The sequence below is a fragment of the Echiichthys vipera genome, assembly GCF_963691815.1.
Source record: "Echiichthys vipera genome assembly, chromosome: 8".
Classification (NCBI taxonomy): Eukaryota; Metazoa; Chordata; class Actinopteri; order Perciformes; family Trachinidae; genus Echiichthys; species Echiichthys vipera.
In genome coordinates this window covers 10,476,728-10,496,003 of record NC_139833.1, presented here as the reverse complement: position 1 = coordinate 10,496,003, position 19,276 = coordinate 10,476,728, and the positions used below count along the sequence as shown (strand labels likewise).

At 42.3% G+C, this 19,276-nt stretch overlaps 1 protein-coding gene across 1 annotated transcript; it reads left to right on the top strand.

Annotated features, from left to right (window-relative positions):
* The first annotated feature begins 267 nt into the window (after nucleotides 1-267).
* On the top strand, nucleotides 268-19,276 carry bcl3 (BCL3 transcription coactivator). The gene is made up of 9 exons (XM_083918752.1): nucleotides 268-1,152; nucleotides 1,821-1,941; nucleotides 9,802-9,910; nucleotides 14,744-14,945; nucleotides 16,929-17,017; nucleotides 17,131-17,208; nucleotides 17,622-17,789; nucleotides 18,296-18,395; nucleotides 18,488-19,276. The coding sequence occupies exons 1-9, from the start codon at nucleotides 549-551 to the stop codon at nucleotides 18,607-18,609; spliced, it is 1,593 nt and encodes a 530-aa protein (XP_083774878.1). The 5' UTR covers nucleotides 268-548; the 3' UTR covers nucleotides 18,610-19,276.

The window sequence follows — 19,276 nt, the reverse complement described above, 5'->3', positions numbered from 1 at the left end:
AAATGCAGTTGCCAGTGATCCAGACTACAGGCGCATTTTGCACAGCGACGTGGCCAAAGCACCCGAACAGAGAAAAGCATCGATCCTTGAACTTCGTGAGAAATTCAGTATTAGATGTTTTGAACTTGCATGCAAAACAGACAGATGTCTGCGAGGTCGGAAACGCAGCAATTATTATGAACCCAACGAAGGGCTTCTCTTTCCCTCCCTCACTCACAGTTTAATTTGCCACAACCGCTTTGTTTCGGTTTAATGAACGCGGTGACACTTGACGGTGCTCTCCCTTTAAAAGATGCGCCTCGCAGCAGCTACCTGCAGTTGTGACTGTCTGTAGGTGAGCCGGGATACACGGTATACACAATAAACTTCTATTGGCTCTTCTTAAAAACTCAATTGCACGAAGAGCCAATTACTTTGAACGCTTATCTAAAACACGTCAGTGGCACAAAAGGAAACAGGGTGATGATTTGATCGCTGCCCATTTGATTTCATGAGGATGGGAAAAGCGCTCTGGCAACTTTGGATGGACTGATCCCACCAACCTGTCAATGAACCTCGAGAGGTTTTCTTCACGCGCACGCACACCTGAAACCTCTTCAGATCCAGAGCGCATCGCCCCCCAGTTGATGCCGAGGATCATGACCATGAACGGTGACCACCAGTCGGTTGCCACCGCACCGCTGGATCTGCGCACCACTAACCGAGAGCGTGGGAGCGCCGGGTCGCGGATTCCGGACTTAAAAGGTCGCGCCAGGGACGCTCAGGTGACCGATGGCTCACCCGCACCCCCCGCGTGTACAGGCACAGACACTTTGGAAATACACTGCCCCACGGTCAGAGGCTCCGCGGGCACAGAAACCAGTGTTGCTCGCAAACGTCCAGCGGACAAATCTTCCTTGAGGCTTCCTTTTAGGAAACGCCCGATTCACGTCGAGCCAGAGACTCAAAGGCAGTCACCTGCTCAACCAGAGAGTGGAGACCGCTTTTCTCCCGCGGTACATACGGACTTCACAGTACGAGAGAGTTTTGCCGGTCGCTTGGAAAGAGCCCCGGATAAAGGCAGCGCAGCACCAGGGACTCCCAGGCGGCTTGGAGAGGCAGGACTGAGTCAGGATGGATACCCCATCCGCTTTTTGCACCAGTTTGATTACGGTAAGCACTGCTGGCCAACATTCAGTCTATCACCCCATCACTATAACCTTATATTTTATTATTTTTTTACCCCTACGGACTTTGTCACACTTTGCAGTTTTTTTATAGGCTAAAGTTCTGCGTGATTTCTAAGGAAACCATCATATTGAATGGCTTAATATATGGGCACAAAGGGCTTTCCAATGTAGAGAGCATGGCATAACCTGCAGGAGCTCTGGTATTTGGTATTACATGAATGTTGCTATTTTTTTTTTATTTTTTTTTTTAGCAACACAGTACAACTCACACCCCCCTCTACAATATAGTGGACCACCAAGTGTGTCACAGGTGGAAGAAAGACAGCGATTTGATTCAGCAAAAACTGCTGAATCAATGAGAAAATGTCCAGTCAGCTATTCTGCAGCTATCTTCCTGCACTGGCACAAGTAGCTCACTGGGTCAACTCATAATACACACACCTACATGCACAGCTGCACACTTCCTCATTACAGAAATGGAGTTGTTCGCCAGAGTAACCATTTCATTTTTTATTTTTAAAAATGCATCTTCATCATTTTTTATTTTTCTTCTTCTTGTCTGCCTCCCACCCCCCCCCCCTCTCTCTCTCTCTCTCTCTCTCTCTCTCTCTCTCTCTCTCCCCTCTCTGTTTATGTGTTTTTCCTGCTCAGTTCCATACCCAGTGTGCAGTTTGCCCCATGTACCAGAGCCAAACCACTCTCTGGCCCAACAAACTGAAAACCTGCTGACTGGTATCACTCTGGCTACTCGTCAGGATGAGGATGGAGACACGTATGTTGATGTTTTTAAAATGGCTAAGGCTGGAAGTCATGTCACATATTCAAGTCACTGATGCATACAGTAAACTTCAAATATTACTATGAATCATCCAACTCGTGCATTTTCATAATCAGCACATTTTACTCAGGCGGTCGTGGTGGCAGTCGAAACTTGGCACAATTCTCAGATGTGAAATCTTACCAGGGATTTCCAGAAGATTGAAAGATTTCATTGTGATTTTCTTAGACTGAGCAGACCTCACATCTTCTCCTGTAAAAGTTTGAACTAGTGACCCACTGCACATAAAGAGCCCTTGATTTGTAGTTTAAGTGCAAACTTGAATCTTAGAGTCACACTCAGTTTGAAAAAATGATCCATAGAAATTACCATTTTAAGTTCTAAAATGGATGCTTATTGGATTTTTTAAAGCCAAAACGTGTGCTAAAGGTCCCTCATGGCAACCAAAACGTGTGCTAAAGTGCCCTCTAGAAGCCAAAACGTGTGCTAAAGTGCCCTCTTCGAAGCCAAAACGTGTGCTAAAGTGCCCTCTTCGAAGCCAAACGTGTGCTAAAGTGCCCTTGTGGGAGCCAAAACGCACATTAAAGTGCCCTCATGGCAACCAAAGCGTGTGCTAAAGTGCCCTTGAGGGAACCAAAATGCACATTAAAGTGCCCTCTTGGAAGCCAAAGTGCCTGTTTAAGTGCCCTCTTCAGTGGCACAGATGCGCTATATGTGCCCTTTTCTTCCTTTTTGCAACCAATTTAAATAATTATTTTACTTACAACTGATATAAGTTGTTTTCTGTACCTCTTTGTGGGCAAGAAGTCATTGAAAAGTTGTTTTAACTACCTTAATGGCATGTGAGGTGCAGGACATAGTCAGCAAGTTAAACCTCCAGCAACATTTAAACTTGAAAATGTTCTGTGCAGTATTTAAACTGTTTTTAGTTGAGAACGTTTCAGCTTTAAGTTTTCATACCATACATAATCTGTGTGAGTTTTTTAATTCATGGATTTGGTGTATTTGTCTCTAGAGCTGCCTCATGTTTGTGTTTGTCTCCAGAGCTGCCTTAAGTTTGTCTTTGCATGAACCAACAGGCCTTTTCCACAGCAGACATTTTAACAAAGAGTTGTGAAATTCAAAGGTCCCAGTGCGCCATCACTGTGTTACACTGAGCCAGCATGCACAACACCAGCAGCCTGAAACTGAAGCAGCTATACGTGTAATTCAGCCGTTATACATTTTATTATCTACACCTGAGCTTTTCCTGACTTGACATATTAAAATGTCCTGCATGAAAAGTCCTGTGACATTTCAGTCTGCATCATAGCTCCTTAGCCAATGACAGACTGCAGATCTACACGCTGCCTCTCTGTAGGTTTGACACTTTTACTACTTGTTGTTGAGCCATCTGTTCAAAGGGAAACTGTTTCCACCATCATAAAAAGTAAACTTGAGACGTCACATACATAACAAGTCAATGCAAGTGATTCACTGGGCTGCGGCAAAAGCTGGACCCACACAACACCATACCCTGTAAGTGACGGTCTGATCTCATCAACAAAACCGTTTGCTGGATGTGGTTTGTCAGATGTTATGATATCATTCTAGTTTTATTTGTTATTCTTTCTGTGACTCACCTGGTTCTCCATACTGAACAGGTACAGTCAGTGCCCACCCCATGTACAACCAAATTCTTTTCTCTTGTTTCACTTCCTGTATGGGAAACTGGTTAAGTGTTAGATCTGGAGTGATTCATTCAGGGCGCACTCACACTGTTCATCTGTACCGTGCCCCGTGCTTTAGGGTACTTGTCCTTTCCTCCCTCTCCCCCTGTGGGCCAGGCCGGTTTGTACTTACACTGCCTGGGCCTCGGCGGAATGCTTCTTGCCTGCCTATACGTGATCACACGCATTGATTAACTTCATTGCAATGCATCACTTTGTTTACAAATCTTTCCATAGACCTCGGAGTTTTTGTGCCTCTTGTCCAACTGTTTTTGAACATTTTCATCCGACCAAATCTGCAGTAAACACTCACACATCACACCAACGTGAACCTTTCGCCCCATTGTTTTAAATGTCTGCGCATGGTCCGTCCTTCTTTTTTTCTATGTATGAACAGGCACACATAAAACGACGTCAGAACCGCCATAGGCCTCGTGATCGTGCTCAAACACGTGCGCACTCTTGTGCTCGTACATGTGCAAACGTGCTTGACAAAAGCCCACCTCTCCCAAACGGGCCGTGGATGGCAAGCGTGCGGCACAGTTGCACTCACACTGGTCAAACGAACTAGACTTTAGCCGTGAAACGTCCTGGGGCACAGTACGGAAGGACAGTGTGAGTGCGACCTAATTGGCAATGGAGACATTGACCTAACACAGCAACCTGGAAACTACAGCACTTGAGTCTGAGCTTCTTGGATAAATAGGCATTGTATGTATGTGATGGGGTGTTTGTGTTCAACAACCTATAATTTGAAGTCTCTCTGGGCACAGGAAGGGAAGTTCAGAATGAGAACAGTGTACATATGACACTGGAGGATTTCTCGAGACCACATGAATGCAAATATTAAACTTTATCGCATGTTTTTTTTACTTTGTCTAATGTTTTAACACCCACCCGCATACCAACTGAAATTGAAACACACACACACACACACACACACACACACACACACACACACACACACACACACACAGAGTCATATGACTGAAAACATAGCATGTCCAATAATTAAATGACTTTGATGATGCGGTTTCAAAAACAAAAAACTATCAGCATCAGTTGCATCCATTCAAAAACAAACTCGTGATGACCAACATTTAGCGAAGCAACAAGTGATATGTCACAGCTGCTTATTGTCCCATATCTGCTTGAGAAACTCATAATCCCTCTGACACATCTGCTATTAACAGATAGATTAACAGATAGGCAATAGGAACAATGCAACATACTTTCTGTTGACTTTCACAATTGCCCTGATAAAAAGTTCATTTTTATACTTGTTAAGGTAAAAGTCTGTATATTTATATTATATTTATATATATTTATTTTTGACACTAGGGTCCTATAACCTGTTTTTATTTTTCACCTTCACTTGTTGTGTCATTATAATGAATTGTTGACGCTGATATGAAAATTATCTATATACAACATCTTTCCCCCTTTCTGATGAAGTTGAGACCTAGATTGGCTTGTGTAGTGTCTATTTGTTGCTTCTCTTTTGTCTGAAACCTTGTGTGAAAAGCAAGTCCCACTGTACTTTTCACACTGTCTGTATTCACATGAATGTCTGTATGTGTGTGTGTGTGTGTGTGTGTGTGTGTGTGTGTGTGTGTGTGTGTGTGTGTGTGTGTGTTTGTGTGTGTGTGTGCATGTATGCATAATGTGAGTGATGGTGAGCGTGCACCTTCTCTTACGTCAATCAACGGTGTTCGTCGTTTTTCTCAGCGCCTCAGAGCCCCTCAGTTTCGGGAAAACCAGTGAGTGCTCAGTTTTTCAACACGATTGTGGTTTTTCTCAGGTGTCTGAGTCTCATTCTCTCTCTCTCTTTTTTTTCTTCTCTGTGTTTTTAACTGAATGGGCTCAAAAAACCCAAACATCCGCTTACTTCCTCACTTCCTCATTTACCGCTTTCTTTCTGTCAGCTTCATCTCTCTCTCGCTCTCTCTCTCTCTCTCTCTCTCTCTCTCTCTCTCTCTCTCTCTCTCTCTCTCTCTCTGTCTCTCTGTCTCTCTCTCTCTGTCTCTTGCTTAGCCACACCACCACACTATCATTTGTAGGTGAGATGTGCAGATGTGTTGACTGTCTTGCAGCTCATACAAATGAGTTCCAGCAAACACATTTCCTTGGTCCCTTTATGACTTACAGACTTATATAATTTCAAACTGCAATGGCATGTAGTCCCAATACTTTGTTTTTTAAAGGTAATTGGATTTTGAACACCTCATGATCCAGATGTGAATTTTCAACAATTTTCTTCTTTTCTTTAAATACATACAAAATTAAAAACAGCTTGTTTACTATGAAAGTCTACAGCTACATTCTGGGAGGCTTTACACATGCTTCAAATGAAATATAGTGTCAGCATGGAAACAAGCAACAATTACAGCACTAACATGCTGATGTTTAGCGGTCAGTGGTTACCATGTTCATCTTCTTTAAGTGCGTTGGCATGTGAACATTTACTAAGTAGCACTAAAACCTAAAGTACTATTATCAGGTTAAACATTTGCAAATGGTCACAATGAGAAATGCTGTTTCTGATTATCAAAATGTTGGGAATTTTCTCAGATATCGTTTTGACAACTTCAACTGTCATTTGAGAATTGAGCCAAAGCAACTGAGAAAAACTGTTACTATCTAATCTTTTTATTGATAATAATCAATGTTCCCCTGCCCATTGTGTATGTAGGCAGAAGTAGTGACAGTCATTCCCTTTTCACGCTAAAGTAACGACTTAAGAAAATACTGATTTGCTAATGGTGTGAATGGGTCACTAAAGGATGTATAACCTGAGTCCACAGCCCTCCTCCGGCCTGTTTTACTGTTGTTTCACACTCTACAGTGTTATGAGAGTGAACACAAGTATCTGTGAGATTGCAATGCTGGGATAAATCCTGACATGTGCCGTCTCTCATGTGCCGGGTGTCACCAAGCAAGACTGTTTTTTCCACCTTATCCGAGAATGATAAACGTCGTAGCCAGACCTCCAGCATTGCCACAGTGCTGTGGAGATCTGGCTATGTGAGACTACTCCCTCAGTAACTCTCTGACTGACTCGAGGTTAAAACTGAGTCTGTTACAGTAAAATGCACTAATTCGATGTAATTAGATGTTGCCCTTATGATGAATGTAGAAATACTCTGCAAAGATACCATAAAATAACAGCCACAGCCCAGTGAATCACTTGATTACGTTCACCTGCACAATTTTTTGTGACGTTTATGTGACAATTCTTGTTAACTGAACTGTGGTGTGTCTGATTCCCTTTTGTTTACACACACGCTAACACGACATCACCTCTTTGGCTACGTCCGCAACCTCCATACCAAACAGGATACCACACGATGCAGCCTTCTCTTTTATTCTCACAGTTTCTTTTCGTCTCTCTCGCTCTCGCTCTCTCTCTCTCTCTCTCTCTCTCTCTCTCTCTCTCTCTCTCTCTCTCTCTCTCTCTCTCTCTCTCTCTCTCTCTCTCTCTCTCTCTCTCTCTCTCTCTCTCCCCTACGCTGTATAAATAAAGTCAGTGTTAATGTGACAGGCTCGGGACTCCTGTCTGCGTCAGTGCTGCTGTTACTGGGGTTATCTGGGGCTGTGGTCTGCCCCACTTCCAGGAACTAGAAACAGTACGGTTTCATCTTAAGAGAAAAAGAGAGAGATGGATGCTGATAGAAAAGATTATAGCAAGAGAGACATTTACCTTAGGCCTATATGAAGCCAACTGTTTATACGTTAGTTGAGCTCACTGCTTAGAAAGACGAGTAACTACTGTATATCTGAATGTGGATGTGCTGTAGCAGGATTGGTCGCTCCAATCACTGTACGATTTCCTTCTGAGACACTGCAGGTTTTTTTTTGTTTTTTTAAGGCAAATGACGGGTGATGATGAGCATATACAGTAAATACCTATGATAAATGTTTGTTGATACCGAGCTCAGTTACAGGAACAGGGACCAGCTGAGGAAAGAACACCACGGCCCTGTTCCAACACACAGTTCTGCTTTCTTTGCTGTTCACTCTGATGTCAGGAGCAAATCATCTGATTGTTTATTGCAGTTTCAGTCTCAACCTGCTCTTGCACAGCAGCACTCAGTGTTGATGTACATGCTGGCTGAGTAGTGTGCAATAATACATGCCTGTTCACATGCACGCACAGTTAATACATGATTTGCATTTTTAAAATTGTTTAACAAAGAGCATGACCTTCTGCAACCACCAAATGAAGGTTGACATTACTTATCCTTTAGAGGCATTGAAAAGAATGTTCATTCTCTCGTTTATCGATTATTTGAATGTTTTCACTGTGAATGTAGAGATTCATTCATTCATTCATCTTCAACCACTTGTCCCTATCAGGGTCGCGGGTGGGCTGGAGCCGATCCCAGCTGACATTGGGCGTGAGGTGGGGTACACCCTGGACAGGACACCGGTCTATTGCAGGGTGAATGTAGAGATTATATAAGCTATTTTGGGGATGCAGTTGGAAGAGATAAAGTAATGTTATACTGTAATAAAGTAGACCGATTCTTTGAACCACACGCCAGTTTTGACAAAATGTGCAGGAAAGTGTAGTTGTCGCATGCAAATGTCTGTTGTTTGCACAGAGAGGTCTTTAATCTATGGTATATTTCTTCAGGCAGGAAATTACCGTCATTAATGACTCCATGCGAGTAGGACACATCGCTGAGAGGAAGTGTTGCAAGTGTTTTTGTCATTGTAAGAACTTATTTTCTGACCTCAAATTCTGTGTAAGGGTGCTTTAAACTTCTCAAGAAGCGTCCCTGTTTCCTGTAGCATGATCGTACTGTACGTCTGATATGACTTATCCTTTGGATGAAGCTGACTGAGTAAACCTACAGAAAGCCCCTGTGTGAAACCATGGAGCTTCATGGCAGGATTTCACAGCAAATAGAGCGAGATAAAGAATGCTGCCATTGTTTCTGACAACAGGAAGTGACATAAAACCAGTCTGGCTCTTACTGGAAGCTGTTTCTTCTGACAGCATGAAAAAGAAAAATCTGAAAACTGCTTTATGGTTTTCTGCAGCATGCCCTCCCCCTGCAAACTTTTTTTGCGTTCCCCTGTCCTAAACTTTGGCCTGCGTTTGTTCTTTTGCTTTACATATAGACCACAGATAGTGGTTTCCCCTCAAGTTAGTCCTGATAAGCGTGTGATAAGGGCGTGAGTCATGCATGCACATCTGTGGAGATACTAGGTACAACGTAATAATGTTGATAATTTATGATGAACTGGAATTCGCCAATTTTGATAACAAAAACTAGAGTCCTTCACAGGTTAGATTTGAAGGTCATGAACAGAATGTGTGATTTATTTATTTATTTATTTTTATCCCAAATGACTGCTATAGACTATATTCATTTAAGCAATAGTTTGATAGATGCTTGTCTTATCTTAAAGACAGAAAACAGGGAAGCTAGCCTGGCTCTTTATGATGGTCGAAAGCAGCTTACAAGCACATCAAAAGCTCAGTCGTGAACATTTCATTAGTTGAATGTTGTATGAAGATTGTGTAACTGTACAAACAAAACAAAAAGTTTGTTTTGTTTGTCACTGACAGGAGGAAACCACCTTTATTTTTTACAAAATAAATAACAAGATATGACATAAGCTTCAGAGGTGCTGGTTGGTGGCTTTTGTTTTACAGTCTTCTACTGGTTACTGGCTACCGGCTGAGGGCTGAGGGGGGGGGGGTATTAATCTTCTCATCTACTTCTTGGCAAGAGAAAAATTAAGCGCATTTTCCCAAAATGTTGAAATCTTTTTAAGTTGACCTTTTGACTACAATGTGGCTCAGTTCACAGACTCCAACTCCAAATGCCATGAGCCATGCAGCACATCCTCATAAACACATCACCAAATAGCGCTGAAATGTAATGCCATGTCATTGTGGATATTATAGCACATCAAATGCACTGTGCACATACGTATATATATCATGTCTCAACCTGTATAGAACAAACATTAAGTGTAAATCTAGATTAGTTATGAGATCAGTCGCTTGACACCATGTGTCAGTGCCATTGGGTCACAATGTCATGAAATCTTCTGCACCATTTCACCTTCAACTGTTAAATGAATTAAAGTAAAACTCTTATAGGTCTGTTTGTTTTTGTATTCATAACAGAGCTCTTCATATAGCTGTGGTGCAGGGGGAGTTTACCATCGTCTGCAAACTGATCCAACTCCTGCTGTGGGCTCGCAGAGGCCTTGATGTCTACAACGACCTCCGCCAGGTAAAACAAATGCACTTTTAATACACACATGCATGCACACACAGCTGCTGTTACTTTGACAGATGCAGCATTCAAAGCAATAGGTTGACATTTAATCCACTGCAAGAGTACATATGAAGGCTTGAGTAAGTATCACATGATGAACGACAGACATTCAGTATAATTGAAATGAAATGGGGCTTTCTGCCCCGGCAACCGCAGCATGTAAAACACATTCCCCTGCTGCCTCACCCTTCTGATAACAGTAACATGGAAAAGAATGAAAGAGGAAGTGCCTTGGTTTCCTCCTTGCCTTACATCGTGTTATCGCATACTCTTACAGTCATGGCAGCTGAGGGTTATTTAGTGGAATTCACCCTTCCTGGTTTCTCCACCTGTTCTTGCCACAGGCCAAAGCCATGCACATGCTGGGAAGGACTACACGTGTTCCCCATTGTTTTGTTTTGTTTCATGCATGGTTTTCTAGAATTTTTTTTCCCTGTAGAAAGGGATTTTCAGTGTTTGCATGTTGGGTTTACTGTGTTGCGAAATTCAGAGGAGACAGCCAAGATGATTAAGCAGAGCAAAGTACTCCCACGAAGTGTCCTGAACCCTGAACTCATATCTGATGTCCTGGCCTCAACTAAGAACACATGAGGAGGGGGCACGAACCGCTCAACAAAATCCCATCTGTTTGCTGTCCCTGTTCCACAACCTTCCGTCGTATGGGTGGTATCTTCATGGTTGAATGCACTTGCTAATTTAAAAAGTTAATAACGGGAACTGGCTTGAAAAGTGACATGACATAAGCTGCAAACATGTGATTTTTAACTCAATAACTTCGGCTATTTACAGTGATATTAATGGATTCAGTGAGCTTTTCACTGAAGTGACTGTGCCATTCAACTAACTGCAGAGTAACCTTAACATAAGGGATGAACTACAGTCTACTTTACTGGAATGTGAACAAGGAATTGTCTTTGAATGTTTCCCAATCCAGGGCTGTCCCAACCAATGGCCTTAAGCCAAGACACTTCCCCTCTGTTGTCTCCACCTCCTCGCCCTCCTGCTCTGCTTTTTCATCCTTCAGCAGAGAAAGCACCTGAGCCGTGCAGAGCTTTAGTTCTCAGGACTGGGGTTTCACACCACACAGGACGCCACAGGCTTGCTTACCAGAAATAACGCTGGTGCTATCATAGGTTGTTGTCTTTCCTCATCGCTGAGGCTTGACAGCATCGGTTTTGTGATATCCTGTGCTCATGTGTATGAAAACGCATGCACGCCACACACACACACACACATACACGATATCAGACTCACATACATGCTCTTTTCACACACTCACATACATTATGCCACAGCACCGCAATTATGATCTAAAAGGGAGATTTTCAGGCACAGGTCCCGTCACAGTCATTTGCCTACCAGATTGTGTGGTTTTAGCTGAATACAAGGCATAAAGAACGAACTTCAAAAGGGAACTTTTTATGTTGCAAAACCTAAAGTTTACCAGACATACCTGAGCACAATTTCTTGCATTGGCCAACTTCCCAAAGACAAAGAAAAAAAAAATTCAAACATTTTTTCCAATATTGATGACAGATCCTTAGTTTCTGTGGGTTCGCATATGGAACTTTTTGACAGAGTGTTACTATCAGTACCGTAAGTGAACAATAGTGTAAGTGTCAGTGCTTCCTTTCACTCCACAAACTACTATGATGGTTAGAGACAGCTGTTTAATACTTCCACACTGTAGAGTGGGAGTATTAAACAGCTCAGCTGATGGTGCAGTGCTTGACAGTGACACTCGTGGGGTTTTGGGACTCAATCCCTAGGGGCCACCTTCACTAAAACATGCACTAATGGTCATGTGCTTCAGATTAAACACTAAAGTGCATGTGTTACAATTCAATATGCAGATGATCTATAAGAATTCAGTAATTGCCTATTTGAACGCCTGTCTGTTTATGGTCGTATTCACTGTCACATGTCAATTCATATATTTTTAGTATTTCTATATGCATGCTTGTAATATCCCATTTTATTTTTTTGAGTGTGTGTGTGTGTGTTTGCACGAGCGATACATCTGTGTGTCTTTGTGCATATTTTAGTATCCTTGTTCCGAGAAGTCACATGACCACCCCCCCCCCCCCCCCTCTTTTGCTTTGGGCTGTTTCTCAACATGGTTGGTTCAGAGGGTAGTTTACAGGGACTTTCCCTTGCTGCGCGTGTCTCTCTCTCTCTCTCTCTCTCGTGCTGTCTCTCTATCTGTCTCGCTCTTTCACTGGTGTCTTTTTTTCATATCTCTCGCTGCATATATCTTAAGAGAATTTAGGGCTTCTAACCATAACTGATGAGCTGACTGATGTTATCAGTATAACCGTCAACAACACTGACGTAAACGTGTGTGATGTTTGTGCAACAGGACTGGTTTTACCCTTTAGTGTTCACCACAGAAGAAGAATCTGCGTCTCTCAGTGTTGCCTTGCATACATGTCTTTGTGGCACTGCCTACAGCCCGGGGCTGTTTTTCATGCCCAGAAAACCTCCTCTCATCTTTTCACCTCCTTCATGTTGATCCGCTAATTTTTCAGGAATGTAAGTGTGCAAGGACAGACCCAGGGGAAAGAGAAGGGATTTTCCCTTGTTATCCTGTCTTTCCCCTCGACTCCCCTCTGCCGCTTCCGTTTCTTCCTCATTCCCCTGTCTCTCCCTTCCCACCCATCCTCTTATCTTTGCTGGATTTTTGTTTTAGTCACTCTGACAGGAAGCCACAGCTAGACCCTGCCAACTCTCAGAGAGCTATTTTTAAAGCCTTAAAAGGCCTTAGTGTGGAAGGTAATTTCTGTAGTCCTGGAAATGATAGATTCTACCATGCATGTTTCATTAGTGCTCTATGTGGTCAAAACAGTAGTATGGCTGCTTTTTACAGTGTTCATACTGATTATGGAATGTGTGTGTGTGTGTGTGTGTGCATGTGTGCGTGTGTGTGTGTGTGTGTGTGTGTGTGCGTGTGTGTGTGTGTGTGTGTGTGTGTGTGTGTGTGTGTGTGTGTGTGTGTGTGTGTGAGTCACAGGATTCAGGGAAAAGGGGAGGGAAGGGAAGAACACTGGCATTGACACACTGCAGGAATTCCACAAAAGACGCTCTCCCACTGATACTACTTTTTTATTATTTGATAGTCTTTACTGGAACAAACCTCCAGCATGCAGGCACGCACGCACACACACACATACACAAACACACACACACACTACACACAAAGTACAGTACAGTACAGCAAAAGTGAAACTCGGAGCAACGGGTTGTTCCTGATTGCTGCTTATTATTGTGTAACTTAAATAGCAGCTAAAAAGTCCAGCTTAAAAGACTTCTCTTTATTACTGAACTATTGCGTTGCTTTATTTAAACAGAAGGTTGTCAGTGCCCTCCCTGGCCAGAGTGACATAATTATGAACAGGATGATACTTGCTGACCTCACCCAAAGGAACATCCTAGATTGCTCAAGTGAACTCATTCAGCACAGTAGATTCATCCAGGCAAACACCTGTGTGAGTGTGTTGTTTGCTTTCCCTGTCCTCCCAGGCTGTTTGTCTCTTACAGGTTCCTCCTTCTTTTGAATTAATCACACAGTCTCATGCTAAGGTTGTTGTTGTTGTTGTCTGCTCTGTGATCTATGGTGCAAAGGTCTCATCTTTGACAGTCAGATATTGTTTTGGACTTTGATTGCTGACAAATAGGAATTTATCGCATTGTGTGTGTGCATGCATGAGTATTTGTTTATACGGTATGTGGGAATAGGCCAAGTGCATGTGCCTTCATCCCGTGATCCTCTGATGTGTAATAATAAACCATAATCTTACCAGCCATGGTTCCTTGTTTATTTATAATAGGCGTTGGCTCGCCCTTACGGGCATTGTTTCTATTGTGTCTCTGACCTTTGACCCGTATAACCGGTTAGAGATGAAAGTAGATCTTTACTAGAAATAATGACACGTTTCCTCCCATCTCACTTAAAAGAATGTGATGATTGTAAGATTTTTGTAAATTCATATCATTTCTCCTGTCTGATATTAATCACTTTCAGCAATATTTAAGGGTAAGAGGAAATCATACCACTCTCAGATCTGAACAGTAAATATGCAGCTGCCAGTTAGCTTAGCTTAGCATAAAGATTGGAAACAGCGGTGGGCAGCTTGCAATTTCAGAGGTAACAAATCTGCCAACCAGCACCGAGCCAAGAAATACTTCAGATTTATAACCCTGTAAAATGGTGAAGTGTTGTTGAGTTGATATTGGTTTTAATATTTTCAGACAGAGCCAGGCCAGCTGTAGTCTTTGTACTTAATGTACTGTCCTGGCTCTTATGTCATGTGCAAAATATAGACAGTGGTTGTATCTCCTCATTTAACTCAGCATCACAAAGAAAACAGTAATTTTCCCCAAAAGCCAAACTATTCTTTTTATAGATTTGCAATTTCAGGATTGTCAACAAAAAAATCCCCTAGGGAGGGACCACATTATTACATTAGTTAGAAATCAGGATCTGGGATTTCCACTATTAGATGAGCCTTTTAGTCAGAAAAAATGACACTAATATTTTGAGATAATGTCATCTACATAGGGTAGAAAATCTATTTATCCCAATTTGAAGAGATAGGAATGATGTCTTTGCGGATAGTAGATAGTGGGAGCATTGTTCCGGGGTTGACGCTCTCTGAATGCCGTCTAGTGTGTGCTGCAGTGTGAAAAATGAAAACTATTTTGAGAGACTGTATATTGCCTTTTGTGATTATGGATCTCAATACACTGGTTTGTGCTAACTGTCACATTTGCCCTCATCTCCCCTCTCAGACTCCTCTTCATCTGGCAGTGATCACCCAGCAGGCAGAGATGGTGGAGGCTTTGTTGAGAGACGGGGCCGACCCTACTGCTTTGGACCGTAACGGCCAAACAGCACTCCACCTCTGCTGTGAATATAACCAGCGTGACTGTCTGTCTGTTGTTCTCTCTCACTCCTCGTCCTCCACATGTCTGGAGATCAGAAACTATGAGGGTAAGTTGTCTACAGAAGAAGCTCCTTGATCTGTTTTGTATTGAAGTTGTTCTTGGAAAAAAAAAAAAAAGGATGACTCATTCGCTCGTCTCACAAAGTTAAAAAAAACGTAATCTGATAAAGCCTTGCGATTGACCATTTCTTCCTCAGTGATTTTTCAGTTTGATTTAAATGAATAAATCAATCAGGATCAAATTAACTACAAAGCAAGGAATTTCTGTTTGTGTGTGTGTAATTTACATACCTCGAGAAAGGTTAATCTGATCTACTTCACACTTGAAGGTGAATGTATTGGCGGGGACTCAGTGATTTGTGTTTAATTTGGTGCAGTTTAGCCAGATGGTGGTGCTATAAAAACACATTTTTACAGTTTGGCCTGTAACTTTTGATCCGTAGGTCAAGTAAACAACATTTTTTACTGGATTCTGTGGATCCAGATGAATCTACTGATATAAGCCACGCCCATTTAAGTCTAGATCGTTTCCCCACCATTTTGAATTGTGTCTAGATCGTTTTTTGGGAAATGGACTGTTATTATTGCTGACTTACACAAAATGAAAAAGGGTTTGGGCACAGTTGTCAATTGCAGATCACACAACCACACAGGCTTTGTTACTAGTTTATTTGCTGATATGAGAAATGTGAACCCTAATTCAGGTAGATTCGGGGTTGGTTGTTTTTGGGTGTGTGGGTGGGGAGGGAAGAGGATGTGTCCTTCCTTTGTGGTCTGTTCATAGTATGCCTGTGACGTCACAGCACAGGAGACAGTTTTAGTTTGAAAGTAATAAGTCTGGGTAGAGGAGAAAGCACCCAAAGTACACACAGGCTCTAGAGTTTGTATGAATGGATCATATCCAATCACAAGGCAGCAACTTCAACTGTACTGTATAACAATGTGTACCTAATATCATTTAAATGGCATGGAATCACAGATTTCAAGTCTAAGAGGAAAGGTTTCACTATTTTAATGGTATTTGTCTCTCAGATGCACAAATGCTCTTGGATAGCTAATTGAAAACCCTTCTTAAAGAGTCCTAACAAATATGAAGAGAAGTAAACATATCACACTAGATCTCAGGTCTCTCAACTGGCTTCCTGTGTGCCCCAAGATGCTCGTGCTTATCTACAAATCTTTTGGTGAAAACCTCTCAGCTTCTCAGGTCATCAGGTCAAAATACGTAGAGAAGTAGCATTTAGTTATTTCACTTCACATAGCTGTAAACATCCTTTACTGCAATACCTTTTAGAAAATGTGCTGTACTGTCTACGTGTCTACTGTGTGTGGAGGTTGTATATGTCATGCAGGAGTGTGTATATTATGGATGCATTATTAGAACTGGATGCCGGATCGAGAATTGGTGCCTATTCAGTTCAATGAGAATTGCTCACCTGGCACATACGGCAAAAAAAAAAGTTTCTGGGCTTACTTCCATGATATGCGGATCACTAAATATGCGCAGTAGTGTTTTTCCAACTGGCCCCACCCGTGAGTTTCTACTTGACCCATAGACTTTACATTGGGATGATGTTTTGGTTTTTAAATCACTTTTCTGGGCCTGAGGAAAGTTTTTACTAATATTAAAAGTCCATGGGTTAAAAAATCACAATAGAAAGAGTCATAATCAACCTTGTTTGCAGTCAGAGGTGTCCTGTAAATAGTTTTACGTCTAAATCCTTGCACAATTGAGTATCACTCCTTGTCTGAGAAAAAATGTTACCTTGCCGTCGGGCAGACTGTTCCAGCAGACTCCTTTCACAAAAACAGTAATTTAATATCGCAAGTTTGTGTTATTGTGTGACTTAGCTGAAGGCTAGCTGCTAGTGTAGGCTAAGCTACGTTCCAAAGCAACTGCCACGGTATGTGCAGGCAGCCAACCCAGGAGTGGCTGTGATTTAATCCAAAATACCAAGCCAGATATTGCTTAAGTGTATTTCTGCAATTGCTCACTGTGAAACTCACTTTCTACTTTGCTCTGTTCTCAGGTTTGAGCCCTCTACATCTGGCGGTGCTGCGTGGCCATAAAGATTTGGCCAGAATGCTGCTGGATACAGGCGCTGACATTAATGCTATGGTCAGTCTCTTTTCTGCTGCAGTGACTCAGCACTGACTGAGTTTCAGAACATCACAAATTTTACATTTACCGGCATCCTCTGACTTTTCCCATTGTTTCTTTTCTTTAATCAGGACATCAAAAGTGGCCAGAGTCCTCTCATGCACGCGGTGGAGAGCAATAATGCAGACATGGTCCACTTCCTCATTGAGGTAATAAGTGTGTGTGTGTGTGTGTGTGTGTGGGCAGGGAGGAAGGAGGGAGGGGAGAGAAGGGTTGTGACTCAGCTCTATTTGATAAATCTGGTTTTCCTTTCCAACTCATAAGCTGCACACTGACTTTCCTACTTCTTATAGATAAGACCTTTAAAGAATTGTCAAAATATTCATAGTTGAGCTTTATTATCAGAGCTTAGTAGATGTGTTGTACAAGGGCAGAATTATCTGTTCTCAGACCTTAATCTCTCTTTTAAAGCATTTTATCTTCTTCATCTCTCCTATGTGATCTATCTCACCCTCTCCATGGATCTATAATCTGTTTCACTTTCTATGCTTAACTGCGTCTCCTTCGGCTTTCTGTATGAATCACATCTGTGTCAACTTCTTCTGTTTTTTTGCACTTGCAGAGTGGCTGTGATGTCAACAGCCAGTCATACAGTGGGAACACAGCCCTGCACAGCGCCTGTGGCCGAGGTCAGGTGGACACGGTGCGGCTGCTGCTGAAGAGCGGATCTGACAGCAGCCTCAAAAACTACCATAATGACACAGCTGTCATGGTGGCAAAGAACAAGAAAGTGAGCAATGACATGACAGCAATAGAAAACCTGAATAATAAAAAAGACCTGGCTGAAATTCCATTCTTACTGTATTTTTTGTTTTAGCCATTGTTTGTAGTTGTGATTTGCTGCTCCAGGACAATTCAGGTAGTGTCAAGTAAAAAGGTGAAAACCTAAAATAGGTTTCCAAATTGACTGGGAATGACTTCCACGGGAGTGTCTACATTTTTAATCACTCGCTGTAATTTCCAGATGGTAAATCCCACTTATACTTCAGTTATGACCGAACAAATGCAAACCATTTCAAAATTCACTCCGCTCTGGTAAGAATGGTAGGAAGAAATGGTTGGAGCCAGATATTGAAAGTAAATGTGTGTATCCTTCCCTCTAGAGGACAGACTTGAATGGTGCATTTTTTTCTCCCAAAATGATATTATTGTTTGACTCTGGTATTTATTGTAGATCACTGTGACACTTACTTTAGGTCGTGCAGACAAGTTTTTAAGACTGTGAATCTTTTCCAGATAGCAGATGTGTTACGAGGGAGAGGCGCCAACCAGATAAGAGGTCAAGATCAACACTGTGTGTCTGTCTCACCACATGGGAGCAACTTAACAGAAAATGGTAAGAAAAAACGCATGCAGGTTCAAACACACAAGTACACATAGCCACTTAAAAATCCCAGTACTTCATTTGTACTCTTCTCTCTCCCTCAGGGTCGCCATCATCCAACCACAGTTCACACACATGTTCACCTTCGGCAACGCCACACACCCCTCATCATAGCGCCTCCCATTCTCCAAAGACTCCATCTATGCTTGTATATCCTTTTTACTAGTGCAAAGTTATTGTTGAGTGCAACTTGCAACTACCTCCACGTAGCCAACCAACAGACTTCAGAACCCACAATACATCCAAGAGAAGGCTCATCCAATTGGATGACAGAACAGCAAAAGACTGCATCTGAATTTGTTTTTTTTTAGACCTCCCTACAAGCTGGCCTTCTTTTCCTGGACTCCATGACAAAAGACATTCATAGTCAGTGTCCCTTCTTTGGGTCTGATGCCTGGACAGAGTGCCTACAACCTCTCTGCTCACCCAGCTGCTGCAATGACTGGGACCAAACTCGTGACTGACAAGCTGCTGCAGTGATCAGCTAGATTTCTCTTCTATGCAGCAGAAGAAATATGCCACTGCATGCAATCAAGGCTGAACATAAAATGACTGTTTTGAAACTGCCTGGAGATGTCAGTAAATTAGTTTTTGGCCTGTACTTTTTTAATAACGCAATATGGAGGACTGTTAGAGAGATGGTGGGAAATGAAGGGCAATAAATATGTGTTGACACCCTAAGTCTTAAAAAATGTTTCCAGTCTGCTTACTGTAAGGCTTGATAATGTAACTTGACCTGGTTAATATTGCACATTCAAATCCCTCCTTCCTGCCACTGTCCAGTGCCTTACAGGTGTTTTTGTGCCTTTACGTGTGTGTGTGTTTGTGTGTGT

Excerpts from the sequence above, each read along its gene's own strand:
- bcl3 (XM_083918752.1), top strand. The coding sequence starts at position 549 with ATGAACCTCGAGAGGTTTTCTTCACGCGCACGCACACCTGAAACCTCT. Across the intron at positions 1,153-1,820 it reads TTTGCACCAGTTTGATTACG|TTCCATACCCAGTGTGCAGT; the intron begins GTAAGCACTGCT and ends TTTCCTGCTCAG. Across the intron at positions 17,018-17,130 it reads GCGCTGACATTAATGCTATG|GACATCAAAAGTGGCCAGAG; the intron begins GTCAGTCTCTTT and ends TTCTTTAATCAG.